Source organism: Adiantum capillus-veneris, chromosome 23, assembly GCF_014529385.1.
Source record: "Adiantum capillus-veneris isolate H3 chromosome 23, ASM1452938v2, whole genome shotgun sequence".
In the NCBI taxonomy this organism is placed as follows: Eukaryota; Viridiplantae; Streptophyta; class Polypodiopsida; order Polypodiales; family Pteridaceae; genus Adiantum; species Adiantum capillus-veneris.
In genome coordinates, this window is record NC_140953.1 from 72230033 (window position 1) to 72255619 (window position 25587).

Here is a 25587-nt window from a genome sequence, read left to right on the forward strand (position 1 = left end):
ACTGTTACATCCAGTTTACCGGGTACCTATTGTATCAGCTGCTACACCCACGTAGTTTTAGATTGTAGTAGTAGTAGTAGTATTTTGTTCCACTTCTAGTTCTTTTCTAGTTCTTTTGTACCCAGACATGGTATTAGATTCACTATTTTGTAACTGATTGGTCTCATAGGTCATTTTGGCCTTTTGAAGACGTTAATATAACATTTCATTTCATTTCATTTCTCTCTTAGTTCAATTCAATTGTTTTTCAGTTTCTCTCACACGTGTTGCTCTCGATCTTTGGCGTGGCGTGTCCAACTCTATTACACTCATACCACTGTAACATGCTTGGATACGCAAGTGAGAAATCAATAGCAGCACACAAACAAAAACTGCTACAAACTGAATTGAGAGAGAGAGAGAGCTTCCAAATGCACTGGCCCAATGCTTGGCTCCCTCTCGGTATCTCTTTCTTTATTGATGTTTACAATGTTACAACTCCGGAGGGTCCGTCTCTCTGTAAGCTTCCATAGCTTCTCTCCCATAGAGTGGCCTAAGGGCTCACTTATAAAGACGTAGGAAGGCCTTAAAAACAAGGCGCCAAGGGCCACTGAGAGCTGTTGCTCTAAAAGCTTTTGCTCTAAAAGCTTTTGCTCCAAAAGCTCACGTTTCAAAATCCTTCAAGGCTATCCATACAACTCGCTACTTTAGCATGTCAGCACAAATTATGGGCATGCTGCCATGCCAACAGTTTGCAGGTTTTAGGGTTTTTCGATCGTTCGTTGCTTTTGTCCACTGATGCAGAGTCTCTTCTTCGTATTGTTCTGCCACATCATCACTTTGTGACATAGGATCCATGCTAACATTCTTTGACGAGACAATGTGTCCCAAAAACTGTATTTTTGGGAGGAAGAACTCACTTTTCTTCCCATTAATAACCAATCTTTGTTCCCTTGATGCGTGAAACACTCTCAACAAATGCTCCCAGTGTTCTCTCTCGGATTTGGAGAAAACAATGATATCATCAAAGAATATTTCCACAAATTGGTGATATACTCTAAAGATCCGAGCCATCATCTTGATGTTGCAGGAGCATTTGTGAGTCAAAAGGCATCACCAAAATACTTGTACAATCCCGAGGATGTCGTGAACGCGGTCTTGTATACATCTCCAAGGGAAATCTTGATCTGATGATAGCCACTTCTAAGATTGATTTTGCTAAAGCAAGTAGAACCCTAGAATCTATCAAGTGAATCATCGATCTTGGGTATTGGAAACCTGTTCTTGATAGTAATCTTATTGAGAGCCCTGTAAATGATACACATCCCCCAAGATCGGTCTTTCTTCTGAACAAGCAATACCGGAGAACAAAAAAGTGAGGTACTATGTTGGATCAATCCTTCCTCAAGAAGGTTTTGTACTTGACTCATGATCTCTTCTTGTTGAGCCCAACGTACTTGGTTAGGGGGTCGATTCGGAGGAGTATTGCATGTGATCGGCTCTATGGTGTGATCCTTTGGTCTTTCAGGCGGTAACTCACTAGGCAAGCCCTTTGAGAAACAATCGACATGAGCTTGAAGATAAATATGCCGCTTTGACTCTAACTCTTGACAAATTGGACTCCTTACGATCATCCACATCATTGAGGAAGATGTAGAAATAAAAAAGGCTTGATTTTATTAATTTTGAAACGGCTGAAGCCGATACAGGGGGAATTGACTTGCCTTTGAGTTTTACATCAATCATTACTTCCCTACCCTTAATATTCTTGAGCGCAATCTTCTTAGCTCCATAGTCCACCACAACACTATTTTGGGCGTGCCAAGGCATCCCTAAAAGAACATGACACCCTTCCAAAGGTTGAAGTCCTCGTGCCCTACGTAATCTTGCCAATGCAGCCTCAGCTTGCCAATGATAGGAGTTATGGCAACTTCATGTTTGGGTTCCGCTAACACTACATCCATCTATGGCCCCATGTCTTCAAGCTTGATTCTCATATGAGCAGCAATGTTTTTCGAGGTAAAGTTTGCCTTGGCTACGTTGTCAAAGAAAATAAGGGCTTTTGATCCTAAAGTGTGTATTGAGAGCAGTGTGATCCTCATGCATCCCCATGAAATCTGGTACAAGTCTGGCCTTGGTTTTCCCTTTCTTAGCTCCTCTGCCACTTTTGATGTTTCCGGTTAGTCTCGAGGCTTCTTCTCTTTCTTAGGACACTTGGAAGTTGGCCAAAATATGTCGTGTTTCTCCACACTTGAAGCACTTTTCTTGCTTGAAATACCCTGCCTTCTGCTCGGTAGACATGTGAGGGGTGGTAGACTTCTTCTTTTGCACTGACTTTTTGGATTTCTTTTATCCTTTGATGCTTCTTTATCTGCAGCTTTAGTCAATGGCTCATCCATAACATAAGTCAATGATCCCGTTCTCAACGAGAAACTGTCCACAGCATGCTCCATGAGTTGTTGACACTTAAAGATCTTTGCTTCAGACAGTAACATTGTATCTCTTTAGGTAGACCGCAATAATATCGTTCCACTTGTTCTTTCAGAGAGGCTTTTACGAAAAGAAGCCACTGGTTAAAACGTATCCCAATACCTCTGATTTGTAAGTAGAAATATTGTCTTCCTCTTCCATTTGCAGATAATTCCAAGCCATCAAAACATCGGCTTCAAATTGGGGAGTTAACCAAATATATTCCCAGTTTCTAGGAGCTTTCCCAGGTAGTAAAAGTGTAGACTACCAAGTTTGGGCATTCCCTTTTAGGTGGGATGCAACCTTCCAGACCTTTGAGGCTTTAGTGAAATTGCCACTGGTGAAAGCGAGTCAGACTGCTGAATAAAAGACAAGGCTTGATAGTTATCCTTGTGGCCAGAGAAAGTGGCAAACTTTAATACTTTGGCTCCTAGCCTTGAATTCCTTATTGCCCAAACTTGTCGTACTTTGGTTCTTGACTCAAATGTTTCCTCTTTTTGCTAAAGGTGGTCCCAAAGGTGTAGGAATCAGAATCTTTAGTAGTGTCGATGTCTGAACGACGATTATTCTTGTAACCCCTTCTTTGTAAGCTCTTCAAAAGTAGATTGCTGGCCAGATGGTTGGAGAAAGACTTGGACTTTCGTCCCTTGGGTGAGTGTTTCTTGTGGTTTAGCTGTTTGTTGATTTTACGCTTCATAGATCATTTAGTGTCTTCTTCTGTCTAAAGAAGGAGCGTCTTGTCCGCTTTTGGCTGTGCTTCCACTTTTATGGCAGATTGGCGACCTTCTGCCACCTCTCATAGAATTTTGGAACTGGTTGATTCTTGAGAAACTTTGCATAATTTGGATCCTTTGCATACCTCATCAACTGCTTCGCACAGGTGCTAACTTGCAATTGCTGGTGAGGATCTGCAAACTGTGGATCCTTAATGGGAGTTTCCTCGAGGGGATCATCAAACTCAGCATTTGTCAATGTGTTGTTGTTTGAATCTCCATTACGAGTAGAGTCATCTTTCTGCAAAAGTGTAGGCGGGAGACGCTCACGTTCTTGATCAGATTCTCTAGTAGGATCCATGGCACATGTTGCAAAAAGTCGGACGGGATCCTTTGTACAAGAAGAATCAACTGAAGCTGTGATACCACTGATCAACACCGCAACACATGAACAAAACTTGAAAACTTTATTACTTGAACTTAAAATCTTGAAGTAGTCGCGACACGAAGCAGCGGAGTTCCGCTTCTAGATGTAATGGCCCCAAAGTCTGGCGTGCCTTTCAGTACTACTTTTTATATTAGCAATGAGACTGGCAGATTTAGGAGAGTACCGATAGAGGCCAGGATATGCCGGTTGTGTCATATAGAGCCAAAGACAAAGTTACATCACATTTGTCATTGTCCGGTATACTATGAGATACGAGGCGGCTTTCATTGTCTATTCAGAGAGGGCTTTGGACCGTTGGCTAGAGTCGTGAGATATCAGGATCAGAGATGCCTCGGTTTGTTTTTGCTAGAGCTGCGCAGACATAGGGAGAGTCTCTTGAGGAGCTCAGGCAGTGGGAGACATTCACAGAGGGAGATAACTGACTTCCTTAGAGCAGGGACTCAACAACCAAATGAGCATACTTCACAACGGACTTTAGAGCCTACTTATACCAAAGGTATATTAGTTGACTGAGCCATTGAGCTCGGGAGAGCTAGATGCACGTCTACGAGGGCGACCACGAGATCGACGAAGGCTCCATCAGAGGATCAGGACTATTCTAGCATGACATGGGAGATGCCCAATATGACTATTTACAGAGGTGGACATTGACAAAGCTCTTCAGCGACCGATGCAGTACTTTCTCGGACAACGCCCGATGCCGGGCATCCTTGGGCATTGAAGATGATGATGATGATGATGATTTTAGTCTTTCACTTTACTTCATTTTTATTTTTGTACCCAGACATTGGATTAGATCCGCCAAGATTGTATCAGTTTGGCCTCGCTATCGTGTTGATATCAGACTCACCAGAGGGTATGTAGAGACATTTGGACGCATTGCATAGTTTTGCAAGGGATAGTGGATTGTCTGTCAAGCTTGGTACAACCAAGGTCATGGTATTCAATACCACACCACAGTGGGTTAGGAGATCAGTACCTACATTCACATATGGTCAGGACCGAGGTCTTTAGTGGACCGAGGTTCACACTGAAAGTGGCAACAAACACTAAATTGACTCGTGCCTATGCAGCCCTAGGCGGTTTAGAGAGGATTTGTTCGCAGGTTCAGTTCCAGGAACCTCGAACAAAGCTCTAGCTCTTTGACACTTTGGTCGCTTCAATTATGCACTACCGGGTTCAGGTTGTTTGGGGACCATCTGTTGATAGTGTTGGATGGAGTAATATGGAGAGGCCCTTGGTATCTATGATTTCTAGGCTGATTAGAGCCAAGGCCTCAGTTCCACATGACATCATACGAGCGGAGCTGGCTGCCCCACCTATGGAGATTGAGGCACTTACCAGATTAGTATCATTTGTACACAGCTTATGGGACACCACCAAGGACAGATATGCTAGGCTTGCTCTCGAGTCATCCAGACATCTTGCATTACAGGGAGATACATCATGTTGGTATGCACAGATGAGCTCATGGTTTCAGAGGCATGGTTTCAGCATGGACGGGCTGCCCCCTTTCCAGTATTCTCTTGATGCACTATCTTTGGCTCTTACACGGATGGAGATTACTAGACTCATTCGACAGGATCTTATCCAGCTTGATACTAGGAGGACATGGATAGAGCCATCATGGGAGTTGGGTACGAAGAGGGCTTTCTATAGAGAGTATCTTCTCTAACTCACAACAGACGGGTTTGTCACACGGCCCAGCTACATGGACACACATCTATCTCATGGGTTACGATGTGCCATAGGCTAGATACGCACATCTTCACACCAGCTTGGGATTGAGACAGGTAGATTCAGGCTGAAGGCATACCAGCAGACAATAGGATATGTCAGTTATGCCATGCAAAGCCAGAGACAGAGTTTCACTACAAATGTCACTGCACAGTCTACTATGAGATACGGGGACGCTTTCACTGTTTAATCAGTGATGGTTTTGACTCGTTAGATAAGAGTCATGAGATATCAGGATCAGAGATGTCTCGGATTATATCTACTTGAGATATAGAGACATAGAGACTCTCTATTGAGAGGGCATAGACAGAGACAGTCCCAGAGACGCATCTCAGATTTCTTCAGCTGGAGTACCATAGAGGCAAAGAGGCCACCACCACCACAGGGCTCGGTTCCCACCTATACACACACCAGTGGTACCCTCATTGACCGAGCTATAGAGTTGGGGAGATCGAGACGACCACCACTGAGGAGGGAGCCACGCAGCCATAGTTACCAGGAACGGGAAAACAGAACGGGAACGCGGAACAAAATGCCATTCCTTGTTACGGGTACTCACGTTTGAAACACGGAACGGGGATTCAAAACGGGAACTTGGAATGGGAACGGGAAACGGAGACCTGAAAACGGCCATTCCCTGTTACTATGCGTGACGCAGCATCGACGAAGATTGCGGCAGAGGATCCACAGGATTCTAGCACGACACCCAGAGTGTCCATCAGGATAGACCTCATGGTACTGCTATATTGTATCACGGTGACAGTTATCCCCATTTTGTACCTTTGTGGCATTATACCATTGCTCAACTTACCAGCCACACATAGGAGTCGGTAGCACTCCTATCATAGTTTCTAGTTTGTAGTTTTCTTTGTTTGTATCCAGACTTGGTACTAGACTCACCATTGTAATCAGTTTGGTCTCATAGGTCATTTTGGCCTTTTGTAGACGTTAATATATCATTTCATTTCATTTCTCTCTCTCTCTCTCTCTCTCTCTCTCTCTCTCTCTCTCTCTCTCTCTCTCTCTCTCTCTCTCTCTCTCTCTCTCTCCCCCCACACACACAGACATGGGACCAGTACTGTAGACTATGTTCTGGCACATCCGAGCTTTATCGCTCACATTCAGGATTTTACAGTGGAGCCTAGGCCTGTTGGGATAGCAGTAGATCATGCACTTTTGACATTATAAGTCTCAATGCATCTCAAGCCTCACGGGGTGGTAGATATCCACGTTATACTTTTACACCAGAGACCGACTCAGTCTATGCAGAGGAGATACGTAGACTTTTATGCACATCAGAGCCAGTATACACAGTGGAGGAGATCACATCTATGTTGACAGTGACATTACATGGGGCAGCGACAGAGGCATACCCACACACTCTGTCACAAGACGGGCACCAAGTGCTAATAGAAAAGAACAAACTGAACAGACTTTTAGCACTTCAATAACAACTGTTCAATAACAACTGAATTGAGAGAGAGAGAGACGATGCGACACGGAGTGGCGGAATTCCACCCCAGAGAGTATTGGCCCCAAACCTTGGCGCCCCTTTCGGTATTTCTTTATATTACTGTTGATTCGCAAAGTACAACAGCCGGGGAGCACCTCCTCTGCAATCTGCGCGCTGAAGAGTGCCAGAGGGCCCTCAAGGCTCATATTTAAAGGCCCAAAGCCTAAAAGCATCAAATAAAAAGCTGACCCCAAAAAGACACTTTCCTAAAATCTCGGGATTTCCCTAAAAATCCGTCGCGAATTCCAAAACGTCCGTACAGGTGCCACGTCATCATATTTTGATGTGCAAAGTCCTTTGAGTGTATTCTGCTTTATTTTTAATGCCTTTATGTCACTTGGGCCCTATCAGACGGGGTCCCGTAAGTTGGTGGGAACTCTTCTTAAAAATTAGGTCACTCGTCAAGACTTTGTACGTCTGTAAAACTTCTTCTTCTTCTTTTGCTGCTTCTTCTTAGGGTTTGGGTTAGGGTTTCTGCAGTTTTAGGGTTAGGGTTTCTAGAATTAGGGTTTGCAAGTTTTAGGGATAGGGTTTCCAGAATTAGGGTTTTTGGTAAAAATTAGGGTTAGGGTTTTTGCTCTCATGCAACCACGTCATCACTTTGTGACAATTTAGGCACCTCGGCCATATCTGTAAGTTGGCTCCATTCTTTAGGCTTTGACACGTCAGCATTTTGTTACATCTCCCCTTCTTGAAAGAGAGTAATCGTCCGCGATTACAGCATATCTGCAAAACAACTCAAGTTAGCTCAAAAATTTCCGAGGGTCATTCCGAGGGACAATGAGTTTGCTCTTTTTATTAAGGAGTTAGCTTCTCCTTTCTACTCTTTTGATCAAGGAGTTAGCTTCTCCTTTCGGCTGTTTTGATCAAGGAGTTAGCTTCTCCTTTCTGCTCTTTTGATCAAGGAGTTAGCTTCTCCTTTCTTCCAGATCGGAACTCTTGATATTCCGGCGTAGTATAGTAATATTAGCCATCACACCCAGACCGTACTGATCTTCCACGGGTGTCTTGATGCACTAAAATTACATACCCAGGCAATCTCATCCAATTAGGAATATTCAGTAATTGGCACATCACAATGCAACACAAATGCTTACATATGCAAGTTACAAGACACAACAAACAACGCCGCTGAGCACTCCTTTCAGACAAACGGTCTGCGATATGAAGCTACTCAACGACTACCTCGTCACTCCCCCTGCAAATAACCTAAAAAGGTCTGGACCATGAGCTCTGAGGACTGTACAACCAAACACTCCCCAGACCGCAGGCTGCGTCGCTTGGAGGTTCAAGCATACAACCAAACGCTCCCCAAGCATCGGCGTGCGTCGTTCGGAGGTACAACGAAACGCTCCCCAGGCATCGGCCTGCGTCGTTCCAAGGTTTTCAAACATACAACGAAACGCTCCCCAGGCATCGGCATGCGTCATTCCGAGGTTCAAACAGTACCAAAACAGTATTTCTCACTTCTCCATCCGGGAGTAAAATCACCAATCATTGAAACCAGTATCAAACCAGAGTCAAAACAATTCAAATCGGCACCAAAACAGGTTCAAAACAGATACTATCCATTTCAAACAAATTCCAAACAGGATCATCAAACAGAACTCAAACTTAAAAAAGCAATCTCGACATTAGTCGAGCTTAAAAAGTCGACTGATTTTCCATCTTGACCTGCACCAAAAATTAGTGTTAGGTTCCTTTCATGAGGTCGTAGCCTAGCACAGCATGGTCCATCAGCTCTTGGACAGACAGTGTTTCTTTGGCAGCGATGGTAGTCCCAAGAGATAACAATCGCATCGAACCTCCAAGGTCATCTGCTCGTGAAGAGACATCTACTGAGAGATGTCGAGAAATTTCAAGATATAATCTGCTAGGGTTTCCATGGCAAGCATTTCAAGATACCCCACTCTGCCAGAAGTTGCACTCTGAAGGAAGTTGTCAGAAACCATATAACTTCGGACAATTTTTTTTTTTTCCTTGAAAGCTTGCCAAGTACTTGGAGTATGCTGCTCGGTAGCTGTAGACATCAACATCTGCATGGCACTGCTTCTGAGAAGAACAGTGACTTGAAACAAATATGGATCCTTCTCTTGCAAGTGATCTTAATTGGCTTATGCCCTGTAAGACATGAGCGGTGAAGACTGGAGCGTGCCCGATGCGCGATGAAGTGGAGGGTGAAGATGCCTCAAATAAAATTCCAATAGCTTTGTCTGCTCTTTTGTAGGACCGGTATGCTTTCAGAAAAGCACACGCCTGATACTCTGATACCACTCACAAGACGGGCACCAAGTGCCAATAGAAAAGAACAAACTAAACAGACTTTTAGCACTTCAATAACAACTGAACTGAGAGAGAGAGAGAGACGACGCGACACAGAGTGGCGGAATTCCATCCCAGAGAGTATTGGCCCCAAACCTTGGCGCCCCTTTCGACATTTCTTTATATTACTGCTGATTCGCAAAGTACAACAACCGGGGAGCACCTCCTCTGCAATCTGCGCGCTGAGAGTGCCAGAGAGGGCCCCAAGGCTCATATGTAAAGGCCCAAAGCCTAAAAGCATCAAATGAAAAGCTGACCCCAAAAAGACACTTTTCTAAAATTTCAGGATTTTCCTAAAAATCCGCCGTGAATTCCGAAACGTCCGTACAGGTGCCACGTCATCATACTTTGATGTGCAAAGTCCTTTGAGTGTATTCTGCTTTATTTTTAATGCCTTTATGTCACTTGGGCCCCATCGGACGGGGTCCCGTAAGTTGGTGGGAACTCTTCTTTAAAAATAGGTCACTCGTCAAGACTTTGTAAGTCTGTAAAACTTCTTCTTCTTCTTCTGCTTCTTCTTCTTAGGGTTTGGGTTAGGGTTTTTGCAGTTTTAGGGTTAGGTTTTCCAGAATTAGGGTTTGCAAGTTTTAGGGTCAGGGTTTCCAGAATTAGGGTTTGCAGGTTTTAGGGATAGGGTTTTCAGAATTAGGGTTTCAGCAGTTAGGGTTTTGGCAAAAATTAGGGTTAGGGTTTCTGCTCTCGGGCAGCCACGTCATCACTTTGTGACAATTTAGGCACCTTGGCCATATCTGTAAGTTGGCTCCATTCTTTAGGCTTTGACACGTCAGCATTTTGTTACACACTCAGCCTGGTCAGAGGCGTCGTTTTGGGCACATGCCTCAGAACAGCTGGTATGATGAGGAGTGTCGACAGAGGAGAGCTTTGATCCAGCAGGAGCTTACATTGGGAGTGATCACCTATAGACAGTCTCGTATTGCTACACGACGACTAGTACGACGAAAGAAGCGAGCTTTCTTGGTCCAGATGGAGCAGGATTTATATCAGCTCTTCCTTAGTAGAGATTCAGGAGAGGCTTGGCGTCTATTCCATGAGCAGTCTCCCCCACCAATGATTACATACACGGAGATATGGGGGCAGTATGCAACATCATTATACATTGTACCTGGACAGCCATCACCACCAGATCCACCACAGCCATGTCCGGCTACGAGCACCTTCTTTACCACTGAGATGGTAAAGGAGGCCATTGACAGGATGAAGACCAGACGGGCACAGGATCATGAGGGTTTGGTAGCAGAGCACATTATACGTGCTGGGGACTTGTTGGCAGAGATGCTTGCACTGTTGTTCAACCGTGTCATGTGCGAGGGCTTTCCTGAGTCTTGGAGATTGTCTACTATTGTACCTATCTTCAAGATAGGAGACCCCACAGTGCCGGGGAATTACCGTACTATCATGGTAGGACACACATTGGCACGGTTGTATGCATCCATCCTTGAGCATAGGCTGAGCAACTGTGCAGAGATTATGGGCATACGGGCACCTGGACAGGCTGGTTTCAGGAGGGATTTCTCCACACTAGATCATGTCTTTACACTCAGAGCTATCATTGAGGAGGGTCGAGCACATGGTAAACGGATATATTGCAGCTTTGTGGACTTCCGCAAAGCTTTTGATGCAGTACCGAGGGCCAGATTGATGCGCCGACTTATGGAATTGGAGGTACCCACGGAACTGATATGGGGGATTATGGCATTGTACAGTTCAGTGATGGGTCATGTAAGCACACTAGAGGGGATATCTGACATAATTCACTCCACTATTGGAGTGAAACAGGGATGCCCATTGTCCTCTACTTTATTTGGTATGTATGTTGATGAGGTCTCTGATTATATTGACAGAGGAGGAGATAGAGGTGCTCAGCTTGCAAGGACATGGATCCCTCTTTTATTGTATACTGACGATATTGTGTTGATATCAGACTCAATAGAGGGTATGCAGAGACATTTGGACGCATTGCATAGTTTGGCAAAGTATAGTGGATTGTCTGTCAACCTTGGTAAAACCAAGGTCATGGTATTTAATACCACACCACAGTGGGTCAGGAGATCATCACCTACATTCACATATGGTCAGGACAGTATGGAGTACACTGATGCATACACATATCTTGGGGTGGTCTTTAGTGGACCGAGGTTCACATTGATAGTGGCAGCAGACACTAGACTGACTCGTCCTTATGCAGCCCTAGGCGGTTTAGAGAGGATTTGATCGCAAGTTCAGTTCCAGGAACCTCGAACAAAGCTCTGGCCCTCCGACACTTTGGTCGCTTCAGTTATGCACTACGGGCTTCAGGTTTGGGGACCATCTGTTGACAGTGCTGGATGGAGTAATATGGAGAGGCCCTTGGTATCTATGATTTCTAGGCTCATTAGAGCCAAGACCTCAGTTCCACATGACATCATACGAGCGGAGCTGGCTGCCCCACCTATGGAGATTGAGGCACTTACCAGATCAGTATCATTTGTACACAGCTTATGGGACACCACCAGGGACATATATGCTAGGCTTGCTCTTGAGTCATCCAGATAGCTGGCATTACAGGGAGATACATCATGTTGGTATGCACATATGAGCTCATGGTTTCAGCATGGACAGGCTGCCCCCTTTCCAGTTTTCTCTTGATGCACCATCTTTGGCTCTTACACGGATGGAGATTACTAGACTCATTGGGCAGGATCTTATCCAGCTTGATACCAAGAGGACATGGATAAAGCCATCGCGGGAGTTGGGTATGAAGAGGGCTTTCTATAGAGAGCATCTTCTCCAACTCACGACAGACGGATTTGTCACACGGCCCAGCTACATGGACACACATCTATCTCATGGGTTACGATGTGCCATAGGCCAGATACGCACATCCTCACACCAGCTTGGGATTGAGACAGGTAGTGAAACTGGCCCGTAGGGCGGTAGGCGTTGGCTTTCACCCGAAATTCTTTACTTTAGACACACACACGGAGCACTTTGCAAAGAAAACCTGCGACGGGAGTTAACACTTGAATACACACACGGCTCGGAAGCTAGAATGCTCCGAGCAGACGCCGACAACCAGTAGGCCCCAAAATTGCGCCCCTTTCGGTATTTCTTTATTCTTTAGGAGGGTAAATTACAAGGTAAGGTCCCGGGAATCCTTCACGTGTATCCACCTAGATACCATTTGATTTGGCCAAATTTCGGCAGCATAATAGCCCCAAAACTTGCGCGAAACCAATTCCCCTGTTGGAACTCGCTTGCACTGTTGTATACCCTCTGATTCCTGTCCAAAAACAGTAAATTCAGCACGCTGTATTTACTTGTTTTTGCCCTGTTTTCAGCCCCAAACAGTCTCCTATCTGTCCTTTGCCAGTGGGGCACGATTCCCAATGATCCTGGCGTCCGTATGGCTGAAAAACAGTGAATTTACAGCGCATACACAGCGCTGATTTTGCACGTGTACGGTGAGGTTATGACCCTCACCAGTGCCTGCTTTGGAGCAACAGTTAGCTACCCCTGTTCCTGCTCAAGGAGGCTCTTGCCTCAGTACAAAAGCATGAACCCACACAACTGTACATTAGTCAAATGAGTAGCCCTCTTGTGGGGCATCACATAACTGCACGTAGGGGGGAGAGAGAGCAGTGTGTAGTGTGCAGGGCATCACTCCTAGCACCACACTATACATGAGAGGGAAAGGAAGCACTCCATAGCTCTTAACCTGTGACAGGCTCTCAATGAAGTATCCCCCCAGCATAAATCGAGCGCCCTCTCTTCTGCCCTTGACCTGTAATGCATTTGTGAACAAATAGATGCAAAAAGGAGAAGATTTCCATGGCTGCCAAAACCTGCGTATCGCTGAAAACGCAGCAAAACAGCCTTGTAAACATGCATCTGATGCCTTCCAATGCTGAAAATGAGCTCCTTGGACCTAGGCAAAGTCATGGGAAGCTCAAAAATGGAGAGAAATGGCTGAAAATCAGAGTTAACAGCCTCCAAAACTGCTCTCAAAAGTCAGTTACGGGTTCTGTTCTCCCAGACTTTGTAAATTGACCACAAAGTGCCACTTGGCACTCATACATGCAATTTCCCTGCATTGGGCTTCCTGCTTAAAAATCTCTCAACTTGTGCATCAGTTGACTTTGCAGCAGAGTAATAAAATGTTCCCTTGGTCATACCGAAGGTAATGACGCGAACACATTTCACGGCCCAAAATAGCAGTTCCCTAATTTTTAGGAGATGCTTCCGTTGGGCTCCCGCTGGTCTTCTGACCATCTATCCTCATTGGGACCGCATCCAAAAGTGCAATGTGGCCCAACTGTCGGATACTTTTTGTTGGTGATCCCACCTTGACTTTATGCCTTTATTGAGTTCACTTCCTAGTATCCACCAACTTGCTAAGTGCGACGGGGGGGACCTGTATGATCTTGCTCTGAGCCTAGACATCCTCTTACCATATGGATTCCAGTGCCGACCAACTTCCCGTCTGCGGGTGAAACTACCGTTCACATTGGCCATACAATGTCCGACCATTTGCAACTTCAAAAAGAGGGTCTCAAAAATTAAACAAAAATCATTGGAAAGAAACCAACAACTAAGGTTAGCAGTTGCCACGTCCTCGTGACGGGTAGATTCAGAGAGAGGCATACCAGCAAATAGGAGAATATGTCAGTTATGCCATGCAGAGCCAGAGACAAGAGTTTCACTTCATATGTCACTGCACAATCTATCATGAGTTTCAGAGACACTTTCACTGTTTATTCAGAGATGGTTTTGACTCGTTAGATAGAGTCATGAAATATTAGGATCTGAGATGTCTCGGATTATTTCTACTTGAAAGTTGAGATACAGAGACATAGAGACTCTCTATTGAGAGTGCATAGAGAGAGACAGTCCTAGAGACGCATCTCAGATTTCTTCAGTTTGAGTACCACAGAGGTAGAGGGGCCACCACCTCCACAGAGCTCGGTTCCCACCCATACACACACCAGTGGTACTCTCATTGACCGAGCTATAGAGTTGGGGAGATCGAGATGACCACGATTGAGGAGGGGGGCCACGCAACACCGACGGAGATTGCGGCAGAGGATCCACAAGATTCTAGCACGACACCCAGAGTGTCGATCAGGATAGGCTTCATGCTATTGCTATATTGTATCATGGTGACACTTATCCCCACTTTGTACCTTTGTGGAATTATACCATTGCTCAGCTTACCAGCCACCCATAGGAGTCGGTAGCACTCCTATCTCAGTTTCTAGTTTGTAGTTTTCTTTGTTTGTACCAAGACTTGGTACTAGACTCACCATTGTAATCAGTTTGGTCTCATAGGTCATTTTGGCCTTTTGTAGACGTTAATATATCATTTCATCTCTCTCTCTCTCTCTCTCTCTCTCTCTCTCTCTCTCTCTCTCTCTCTCTCTCTCTCTCTCTCTCTCTCTCTCTCTCTCTCTCGCGCGTGCGTGCATAAACACGGAGCTGCGTGATCCCAGCATGAGATTACTGATTTTCTTCTAGTACATTCTGGATTTTCTCACCTGTTCTGTTGTATAAGCTCAATTTTATTGCAAGGGATCTCTAATATGCATGTAGGAATTCTTAGAGCTATTCAAGTCAAATCAACACTAGCATGCAGTACTTAAGAGAGTAGAGGCATGCTGGTCTTTTGCTGGAACATACAAACTCTACCATCTTGTCGTGGAGCACTCTAGCGCTGTGTTCGATTCCCTCAACCTTATCACTCTGTTATTCAAGTTTCTGAAGCTCATCTGAATTGCTGTATATTCTTACTCTGTAAGGACAATGCAGTATATTGTCTTGCTGCTGCACAGTCAGAAGCTGGTTACTTGCAGGCTACATATGAATTTGATAATTTCTATATCAGAGTGGCTTGTGAGCTGAAAGATTTGGTCAGCCAGTTTTATCACCTGCCTCTAGCGTCCAAAATTTAAGTGTTACATAATTTCAGCCTTAAGAGTCCAGCACGTCTGCACGGATCCCTCAAAACAAAGTCGGTTGCCATCGTGGCAAGCAACCCCCAGCCGGTTGCCAGTCAAACTGAGCAGGCAAAAACCGGTTGACTAAAACAGAGGTCAACGCGGAGTTGACACGTCTCGAACCGGGCACCTGAGTGATGGCAGCCTGAGCCTCTACTACTACGCCCGCACGCAGGCACTCGAGAGTTGCTGCTTGCCCCTGCATATAATGTTATCCGAGGTGCTCGCCCACCCCAAAAGGTGCGTGACCGGCTGTGTCGGTCACCTGAACCTACACAGGGGCAAGCACCCCGATACTTAACATTTGCCCTGTTTTTTAGGACAAAGTTTAGCAATGTGATTTAATAGCATAATGAAGAACGCATGGAACAAACTGTTCAACCTTTTTTTAGGACAAAGATTAGCAATGTGATTTGATAGCGTAATCATGAAATTGTATTCTACTTTATAATGTCAAAGACACAGAATTTTCGGTGGCTTCTATTTGGACTGAATGTGCTTGGAGGTCATTCATGTGTGTAAAGTACTGCAAAAAATCAACAAGGTTTAATTCTAAGCGAATTAGACTTGCCTTGTGGTTGTAGACACAAAGGATGCTTGCAAAGGGCAGAGTATAGTTCTTGACAAGAGCTTCTCAAAGGACATGGGTTGTGCCAATCACCCTATCAGAAACAAGAAAAGGGATGCTGTCCATAGAGGGCAATTGCAAAGCTTGAGCAGAAAGAGAGATTTGAGAACATCATCGTTGTCCAAGGTGCAACCTTGGTGTAAATCTGTATTGAACCTTGATCTTTCTAGTAGCATGACCTGTACTCCCAGCTATCGTTTGCTACCAATCAAGGTGCACTTTGTATACATTTCTTGTCCCATTTTCAGCCAGACTTTCAACTTTTAACTTGGCTACTTGTTTTCTAACCATCAGTATATGAGACAAGCAAGCACTCTTCATCCATTGAGAGCCGCAGTGCTGAATGATCATTGGGTCTGTGTTCCCTCTGATCATCAAAACTTTCACCTGGGGCGCAATAAAAAGAGTACTTATGAAAAGAAGTTGCAGGACTGTGAGGAAGACTGGTATTTTATTCTTACCTAACCATGCTATCTTTTGATGCAATCAATGGATGGGTCAGGGTGACACATCTTTCAGATTTGTTGTCATGCCGATGGAGGTCTGGTTGGCAGTTGTTTGTTCTTTTATTGTATCAAAACACTTTCTAAAAAAGCTCAAAAGACAGTTAAACATGGATTTTGTCATTCTTGCGAATATGTAATATTTGACTTTGTGGTTGAATGCATGCAAATTAAAAATTCCATTTGATTGGTAATTTAGTGCGTTGTCTCTCTCTCTCTCTCTCTCTCTCTCTCTCTCTCTCTCTCTCTCACACACACACACACACACACACACACACACACACACACACACACACACACACAGATGAAATGAAATGAAATGTTATATTAACGTCTTCAAAAGGCCATAGTGACCTATGAGACCAGAAAGTTACAAGGTGGTGGATCTGATACAAAGTCAAAGTAACAAACTAACAACAGTACAAAACAAAGATATATACTATGGGATCCTAGACTAGTCAATGTGAACTAAGCAAAAAAGGGGCGGCTTGCTGGGATAGCTGAATCACAGGAGATCTAGCATCGGTCGTTGGCGGATCTCATCAATCTCCTCCATGGTTAGTAGTCTGACTGGGCGTCGTGCATGCCTGGCCAGAGTGCTCCGAATCTTCTGACGTAGCCTCCGTCGATGTTGTGTGGTCCTCCGCAGTCGTGGGCGCCTGGATTTCCCCAGTTCAGTCGCTCGGTCGATCAGTGTGCCTCTGGTGTGAGACGAGGGGGATCTCTGCTGTGGGAGTGGCTCCTGCGGCTGTCCCATGTCTGCTCTGAAGAAGTCTGTGATCCGTCTTTGAGACTGGCTAGCCTCGCCACTCATCAGGCTATCTCTATGTCTGCGTAGCTCGAGCAAGAACAAACCAAGGCATCTCTGATCCTCGTATCCCATGACTCTTGAGAGTGGTCCAAAACCCTCTCTGAACAAGCAATGGAAGCGGCCTCATATCTCGTAGTAGACGGGGCAGCGGCATGTATAATGCAACTCTGTCTTAGGCTCCATGTCGCACAACGGGCATGTCCTGGCCTCTGCTGGTACTCCGCTGTATCTCCGAGTCTCAATCCGCAGCTGTTGAGAAGATGTGCGTAACTGGCCAATAGCATATCGTATCCCATGGGACAAGTGGGTGTCCATGTATCTGGGTCTCGTCACAAAACCATCCTCCGCAAGCTGGAGAAGGTGGTCTCTGTAGAAAGCCATCTTCGTGCCCAATTCCTGTGCTGGCTGTATCCATGTCATCTTGGTGTCTAGTTGGGTCAGGTCTTGGCGGATGAGCTTGGTGATCTCTGACTGTGTAAGAGTGAGAGATGGTGCAGCCAATGAGTACTGGAATGGTGGCAGCTTGTCTATGCTGAACCCATGCGCCTGAAACCATGATGCCATCTCCCCATACCAGCATGTTGTATCTCCTTGTATGGCTAACTGTCGAGAGAACTCAAGTGCTATGCGAGCATATCTGTCTCTAGGAAGTTCCCATGTGCGGTTTATGAAGGAGACTGATCTGGTGAGCGCCTCCACCACTAGTGGGGGGGCCGCTAGCTCTGCTCGGATAATGGCCCGTGGTACTGATGCCTTGGCTCTAATGAGCCGCGAGATCATAGAGACGAGAGGTTTCTCCATGTTCCCCAATCCATTTGTGCGCCCCGGCCTCGCGTGGTGATCCAATGAAGGTCCCCATATCTCAGCTCCATAGAGCAGTGCTGATGCCACCAAAGTGTCAAAGAGCCAGAGCTTCGTCCGGGGCTCCTGAAACTGAACCTGCGAACACATCTTCTCTAATCTACCCAATGCTGCGTGGGCTCTAGTCAGTCTGGTCTCTGCTGCTCTTCTGAGTGAGAATGCAGGTCCGCTAAAAACCACTCCAAGGTAAGTGTAAGCCTCTGTGTACTCCACAGTCTCCTGGCCGTATGTGAATGTAGGTGCTGACCTCCTGATCCACTGCGGGGTGGTATTAAACACCATAACCTTGATTTTACCAAGGTTGACAGACAAACCACTTTCGTGGGCACACCTATGCAAAGCATCCAATTGACGTTGCATTCCCTCTGGAGATTCGGAGATCAACACTATATCATCAGCATATAACAAAAGTGGAATCCATGTCCCTGCCAATTGTGCACCTCTATCACCATCGCTCTCAATGTAGTCAGAAACCTCATCCACATACATACCGAAAAGAGTAGGAGAGAGCGGGCAGCCCTGCTTCACCCCAATAGTGGAGTGAACCGGTGTAGAAAGTCCTTCAGGGGTGCGTACATACCCTACTACTGATCTGTACAATGCCATGATCCCCCAAATGAGCTCTGTGGGTACTCCCATTTCCTGTAATCTGCGCATCAATCTAGCTCTGGGTACTGTGTCAAAAGCTTTGCGGAAGTCCACAAAGCTACAATAGATCCGTCTCCCATGAGATCTGCCCTCCTCGATGATGGCCCTGAGTGTCAAGATATGGTCAAGAGTAGAGAAGCCTCTCCTGAACCTTGCCTGCCCAACTGCACGCCTTCCTTCCCTCTTTGCCCATTTACTCAGCTGTTGCTCAAGAATGGATGCACACAACCGTGCCAGTGTGTGTCAAATCATGATAGTGCGATAGTTCCCAGGCTCCATGGGGTCTCCTGACTTGAAGATAGGTGATAGCGGGAAAAAGAGCAGTGCAATCGGGTGGCCTCTGTACTCGTGCACACTCCACAAACCACGCCTCATGCAAACAAGCAAAGAACAAAACAAAGGGGGCACCACCCTAAATTAAGAGGTTTAGGGACCTCACACATAGCGCACATAGGCAAGTGAGACTTCTGGCATTATGATGGCATCAAAACATATGGCAAAACACATAGAAACGAAGCTTAGGGACCTTATGTAGCATATATATACACAAGACATCAACTTAACAATACAACGGCATCTGATCATACATAACAAGGATATAGAGAAGCAAGCCAAGGATGGCATAATCCCGTGTCAAAAACAATCAACCCAGCAAGTAGGTATGATCCTACTAGCAACACATCAATACCTTAGAGAATGATGACGAGGATGGTGGCCATGGAGCATGAGAGAAGACTCCTTATTTAGGTTTTAGGGCTAGTAATGTAGCATACTAGAGGGAGAGAGAGAGAGGGAGAGAGAGTAGAGCTCCATAAATAGCTCCTCGTTGTGAGCAATGTCGTCAGCTTCGTTGCTTGGTGAAGTGGGTGAAGTGTTGGTTTTGAGTGAGAGAAGGCCTCCTTATATAGGTTTCTGAGAGGGTTTAGGATTAGGGATAAACATGCTTAAATCCGCTGATTGGGGTTACTTTTTGCTTAGGGTGGTCAACAGATTGAGGTCACCTGATATGTCACCATCAAGATATTCTCTAGAGTGATGTGAGAGGGGAGGGTAAATGCTGATTTTTTTGATTGTGACACATGGGGATAAGGCCTTGACCAGCATTTAAGAGCAGGTAAGGTGGCTGTTGAAACTAGATGTTCTGCACATGTCAGGGGAGGACCTGCGGGGGGGAGGTGGCAGTTGGGTCCTCCTGAATATCAAATTCTCAAAAAATCCTCAACCATGGCTTCTTTTGACATGTGTTCTTTGAAAAAATCAGCATGTCTCTTTTCAACTCAAAAGTCTTTATCCCTGTTGACTCACCTTTACCATAACATTTTCTCCTTTTCTCCTCCTGTAACTGCATTGTTGATGCCCAATCACTGCTTCTAGTAACAGTGAACTGTTACCTACCAAATACTTATGGTGCAGTAAAAAATATTTACCATGGGTAAAAAAGTTACTGTAGGTAAAAAGTGATTTGTATTTACCATGTAGGTAAAAAATATTTACTGTAGGTAAAAAATATTTACTGTGGTAAAAAATATTTATTGTCGGTAAAAAAGTGAAAACGGAGTATGCTGTGCTGTGAGTCCACACGAACATCCTTGTGTAAATTTCACTAGAAATTCACACCTAGAATGGGCTATTCTGTAAGATATAGGTTGTAGGCATGCATAAGAGCTCGTTCCCACGTATCTTCTGTCCATGGCACTTTTTACTCTTTGGTGCTTATGAAGTAGATTTTTTCTTCTCTTTCGAGATCCCTTGGACTAGAGTATCCTCATCTCCCCAACAACTGACTGTGCCTTTATTGCATCTTCAGAAGGGGTCCTAAAAACCATGCATCAATAGGTATGATCGTAGATAGGCTCCAAGTGTCCGGTAGGCCCTCACACATGGCACGGTTAAACATAACTGCTATAAGCTCTGCTAGTAGGTCTTTAGCATGCATGAAATGCTCAGCGACTAAGCCATCATGATCATATGCTCTCCTAGTCCTCATCCTGTCAATAGCTTTCTTCACCATCTCAGCGGCGGTGAAAAAAGCACATGTGTGTGGGCATGGATCGGGGGGGTTGGGAAGGGGCGGTTGTCCGGGTACTGTGTACAAAGATGATGCATACTGATCCCAGGTCTCCGTGGAGGAAATAGCAGGGGGAGGGGACTGCTCATGAAAGAGCCGCTACGCCTCACGCGAGTCCTGACTCAAGAATAGCTGGTATAGATCCTGCTCGAGTCGAGCCAAAAAAGCCCTCTTCTTCCGCCGCACCAGGCGCCGGAAGTCAATCTGTGACTGTCTGTGAGTGACGTCCCCCAAAAGCACCTCCCTCTGAAGTCTGGCTCTAGTCTGGCGGCACTCCTCATCGTACCAACTGTTCTGAGGCATGCTCCCTGATCGGCGTCTCTGCTCAGGCTAGGTGTGTGGGTATGCCTCTGCTGCTGCATCATGTAATGTCTGTGTTAGTATAGTAGTTAGTTCCTCCAGAGGTCGCCCCGGGTCCTCAGTGCATAGGCGTCAGTAGATCCCGTCTATGTATACAGAATCCGTCTCCCGCGTGAAGGTGTAGCGAGTAGGGGCTGCTACCCGTGGCCTGTGTGCTACATTGAACTAGAAGGAGATGGTCATCGACACCAGAGCATGATCCACTGCCACCCCGACCAGTCCGGGCCCAACTGTGAGATCCTGGATACTAGAGATGAGATTCGGCTGTGCCATGACATAGTCCACTGTGCTGGCTCCATGTCTGTGTGGGAAGCATGTAAAACCTCCCGCAGCAGGAATTCTTTGTAGGCCATTCAAGATGGCCAATCCATGCGCGGTGCCCATGTCTATCAGGTGTCGCCCATACTCAGTATATTCCACATCGTGTGATAGTCTGGACAGGCCCGTCTCTACATCTACCTCTCTTAGCATCTCCTCTGAAGTATCATAAAACACTGTCTGGTGATGGGCAGTCCTAGCATTGAAGTCCCCTAGGATGATAATGTCACCATCCCTAGAGAACTCCCATATGTCATCATCCAAAATAGAAAAAGGGGACTGTCCTTTGGGTGATGCATAAACTGATGTACTCGGGGGAAAGTAGCAAATAGCAAGGTAGAGATATCTTCTTGTCTCTGCTTTCAATCTCACCCACATGTACCTAGCCTGCTCATCCCTGCGGGCTATATGTATCAATGGCTGTAAATCCTCTCTAAATAACACTGCCACTCCCCCCGAGCCCCGTCCTCTGTGCTCTGAGCGTGTCTCCTGTATGTAAGCTGTCTCCCACCTGTATCCACTGATGTGAGGCATGGATTGCCCAGGGCCCTGGTGTGTCTCAGAGTAAAAGATGATGTCTCTTCCAGTAAAGCTATCCTCAAAAGCACCCACATCAAGAGCCATAGATCCATTACAGTTCCAGGCAGCCACTTTGAGTGTGGTCCCATAAGTCTCGCACCGTCATGTGGAGCGTCGCTCTAGTATTACCACTCTTCCATCTCGGTAAAAGGCAATCTTGCCTTTCTCCCTTGCCACTCTAATCTCCGGCATTACTTCCTGCATATGAGCGATCTGCGAGAGGGTGAGATCATCCCCGAGAAAGATGCCAGTCTCTTTAAGAGTTGGTCTTTTCTTCAAGAAGGACTTCTTCTCTTCCATGGAGAGAGAGAGAGAGAGAGAGAGAGAGAGAGAGAGAGAGAGAGAGAGATGAAATGAAATGTTATATTAATGTCTTCAAAAGGCCAGAATGACCTATGAGACCAAACTGATACAAAAGTGGTGAATCTGTTACAATGTCTGGGTACCTTAGTACTAAAGTACTGAAAAGTGTGAAAGTGTGAAAATAAATGTGAAAAACTAAATACAAAGCATTAAATAAACTTCTTAGGAGCATTCTGGGTGTCTGGCTAGAATGCTTCTAATCCTTTGTTGTAGTCTCCTCCGGTGAAGTCTGCTTCTGCATCTCAGTCGTGGTCGTCTCGATTTCCTAAGCTCAATCGCCCTGTCAATGAGGGTGCCTTTGGTATGAATGTGGGTATTCCTTTGTGCTGGCTGCTGGCCTCTTGCTTCTCGTGCCACTCCTGCTTCTCTCGATCTGAAGAAATCTGTGATCTGCCTCTGAGGCTATAGTGCTCTTTGTCTTCTCATTAGATTATCCCTATGCCGATGTAGTTCCAGTAGGTACAAGCCTAAGCATCTTTGATCTTGGTATTGCATGACTCTATCTAGAGGTCCAAAGCCTTCTTTAAATAGGCAATGGAAACGCCCACGTATCTCATAGTATACGGTGCAGTGGCATATGTAGTGTAATTCTGTCTCCGGCTCCATTCCGCATAACTTGCAAATTCTGCTCTCAGGTGGGATTCCCCTAAATTTGCCAAATTCAATTTCTAACTGGTGTGAGGATGTACGAATCTGACCAATAGCACATCTCAAACCATGAGACAGGTGGGTATCCATGTAGCTCGGGCGAATCACAAATCCATCTTCAGATAGCTGTAGGAAGTTTTCTTTGTAGTCGGCCATCTTCATGCCCAATTCTTGTGTAGGGTCTACCCATGTCCTCTTAGTATCCAACTGTATAAGATCCTGACGGATGATTTTATTAATCTCCGTTCGTGTAATTGCGAGTGATGGAGCCTCAAGAGAGTATTGGAAGGGGGGTAATCTTTCCATACTGAATCTGTGTCTCTGAAACCATGAAGACAGTTGCGCATACCAGCATGATGTATCCCCTTTCATTGCTAATTGTCGAGAGGATTCGAGGACGAGTCTAGTATATTGGCAATTATTTGTATCCCACAAACCATGTATAAAGGACACTGATCTGGTAAGAGCTTCAATTTCTATCGGAGGGGCAGCTAGTTCCGCTCGGGTAATCGCGTGTGGTACGGAGGCCTTGGCTCTAATCATTCGGGAAATCATAGATACCAATGGTCTCTCCATTGACTTCCAATTATCCTGATCCACAGATGGTCCCCAAATCTGGACCCCATAAAGCATAGCCGAAGCCACCACAGTATCAAAGAGCCAAAGTTTTGTCGTGGTTCCTGAAACTGCACTTGTGAATACATCCTCTCCAACCCTCCCAAGGCCACAAAGGCTCTGGACAATCTAGCATCCGCTGCTTTCTTAAGAGTAAACTTCGGTCCTGCAAATACCACACCAAGGTATGTGTATGCCTCTGTGTACTCTACTGTATCCTGGCCATATGCAAATGTAGGTGCCGATCTTCTAACCCACTGCGGTGTGGTGTTAAACACCATAACTTTGGTTTTACCCAAGTTTACCGACAGTCCACTGTCCTCCGCAAATTTATGTAATGCATCTAGCTGCCTCTGCATTCCATCTGGTGATTCTACTATCAATACAATATCATCTGCATACAACAACAAAGGGATCCATGACCCTGCAAGTTGAGCACCTCTGTCACTCTCTGTATCAATGTAATCTGATACCTCATCTATGTACATACCAAATAAAGTAGGGGACAGTGGGCATCCCTGCTTTACTCCAACGGTGGAATGAACAATGTCGGAATCCCCTTCTGGAGTACGTACATAACCAGTTACTGACCCGTATAAGGCCATGATCCCCCAAATAATCTCTTTGGGGACCCCTAACTCTTGCATCCTGCGCATCAATCTGGCCCTTGGTACTGTATAAAAAGCTTTCTGAAAATCCACAAAGCAACAATACATCCTTTCCCTGCTTGCTCTTCCTTCCTCAATAATGGCTCTGAGCGTAAGAATATGATCTAAAGTGGAATAACCCCTCCTGAATCCAACTTGTCCTGTTGCCCTTATGCCCTCATTCTCTGCCCATCTACTCAATTTTTGTTCAAGAATGGATGCGTACAGTCAGGTCAATGTGTGACCTACCATAATGGTACGGTAGTTCCCGGGTATCATAGGATCCCCTGACTTGAAAATAGGTACGATAGTAGATAATTTCCAAGATTCAGGTAATCCTTCACACATGACCCGATTAAACAGACGAGCAAGGACTTCTGAAAGTAGATCCCTGGCATGGATCAGATGTTCTGCTACTAAACCATCATGATCATATGCTCTTCTTGTCTTCATCTTATCAATGGCTTTTTTCACCATTTCCGTAGTAAAGAAAGTACTAGTAGCAGGGCATGGCTCTAGCGGATCTGGTAATGGAGGCTGTCCAGATACCATATATAATGATGTTACATATTGACCCCAAATCTCAGGAGAAGTAATCGTCGGAGGCGGTGAGTGCTCGTGAAATAAGCGCCAGGCCGCATGTGAGTTTTGACTCAAGAAGAGCTGATATAAATCCTTCTCCAGTTTGGCTTAAAATGCCCTTTTCTTGCGACGTACTATACGCCGAAGAGCAATCCGAGACTGCTTATATGTGATGATCCCAAGTGTAAGCTCTTTCTGGACCTGAGTTCTCGTCTCTCTGCATTCCTCGTCATACCAACTGTTTTGAGGCATGTTCCCAGATCCTCTCTTCTGATCAGTTTGAGTATGTGGGTATGCCTCTTGTGCTGCTCCATGTAGTATCTCTGTTAACTGAGAAGTAATCTCCTCTACAGTATATACTGGCTCGGCTGCCCACATCCTATTATAGATCTTTTCCACATAGATTGAACAGCGTAACCACGAAACATTTCAAGGCCGAAACGTTTCACCGCGAAACGTTTCAGTCCAAAATGAGAGCACAGTGAAACATGAGACCGAAACGTGCGATAGCGACTTTGAAATTAAAACCAAGGTAGCTTGTTGTTAGTGAAACAGCTTGTGTTTCACTTGGTGAGCGAAACGTTTCACCTGTCCTTACTTGCTGAAACTCGTTTCATGGTGACGCTGAGACTGAATCATTCTCTGGCGTGAAAGTATATCTTGTGTGTGTCTTCTTCCTTTGTACTTGAGAGGCATTGTATTGGAAGGAGATTGATAAGGTCAAGAGAGCATGATCCATTGCAATCCCAACCGGTCTTGGTCCCACCTTAAAGTCCTTGATACTA

At 45.5% G+C, this 25587-nt stretch overlaps 1 protein-coding gene across 3 annotated transcripts in view; it reads left to right on the plus strand.

The window, feature by feature from the left end:
- The window catches only part of LOC147427959 (paired amphipathic helix protein Sin3-like 2), a 68223-nt gene that overhangs the window by 36135 nt on the left and 6501 nt on the right, over positions 1-25587 (plus strand). For all 3 annotated transcript variants that reach the window (XM_086497567.1, XM_086497568.1, XM_086497569.1), the window contains exons 2-3: positions 15756-16012; positions 16094-16245. In XM_086497567.1, coding sequence (XP_086353693.1) covers positions 15756-16012; positions 16094-16245 — 409 coding nt within the window. The remainder of the gene's footprint in view (positions 1-15755; positions 16013-16093; positions 16246-25587) is intronic.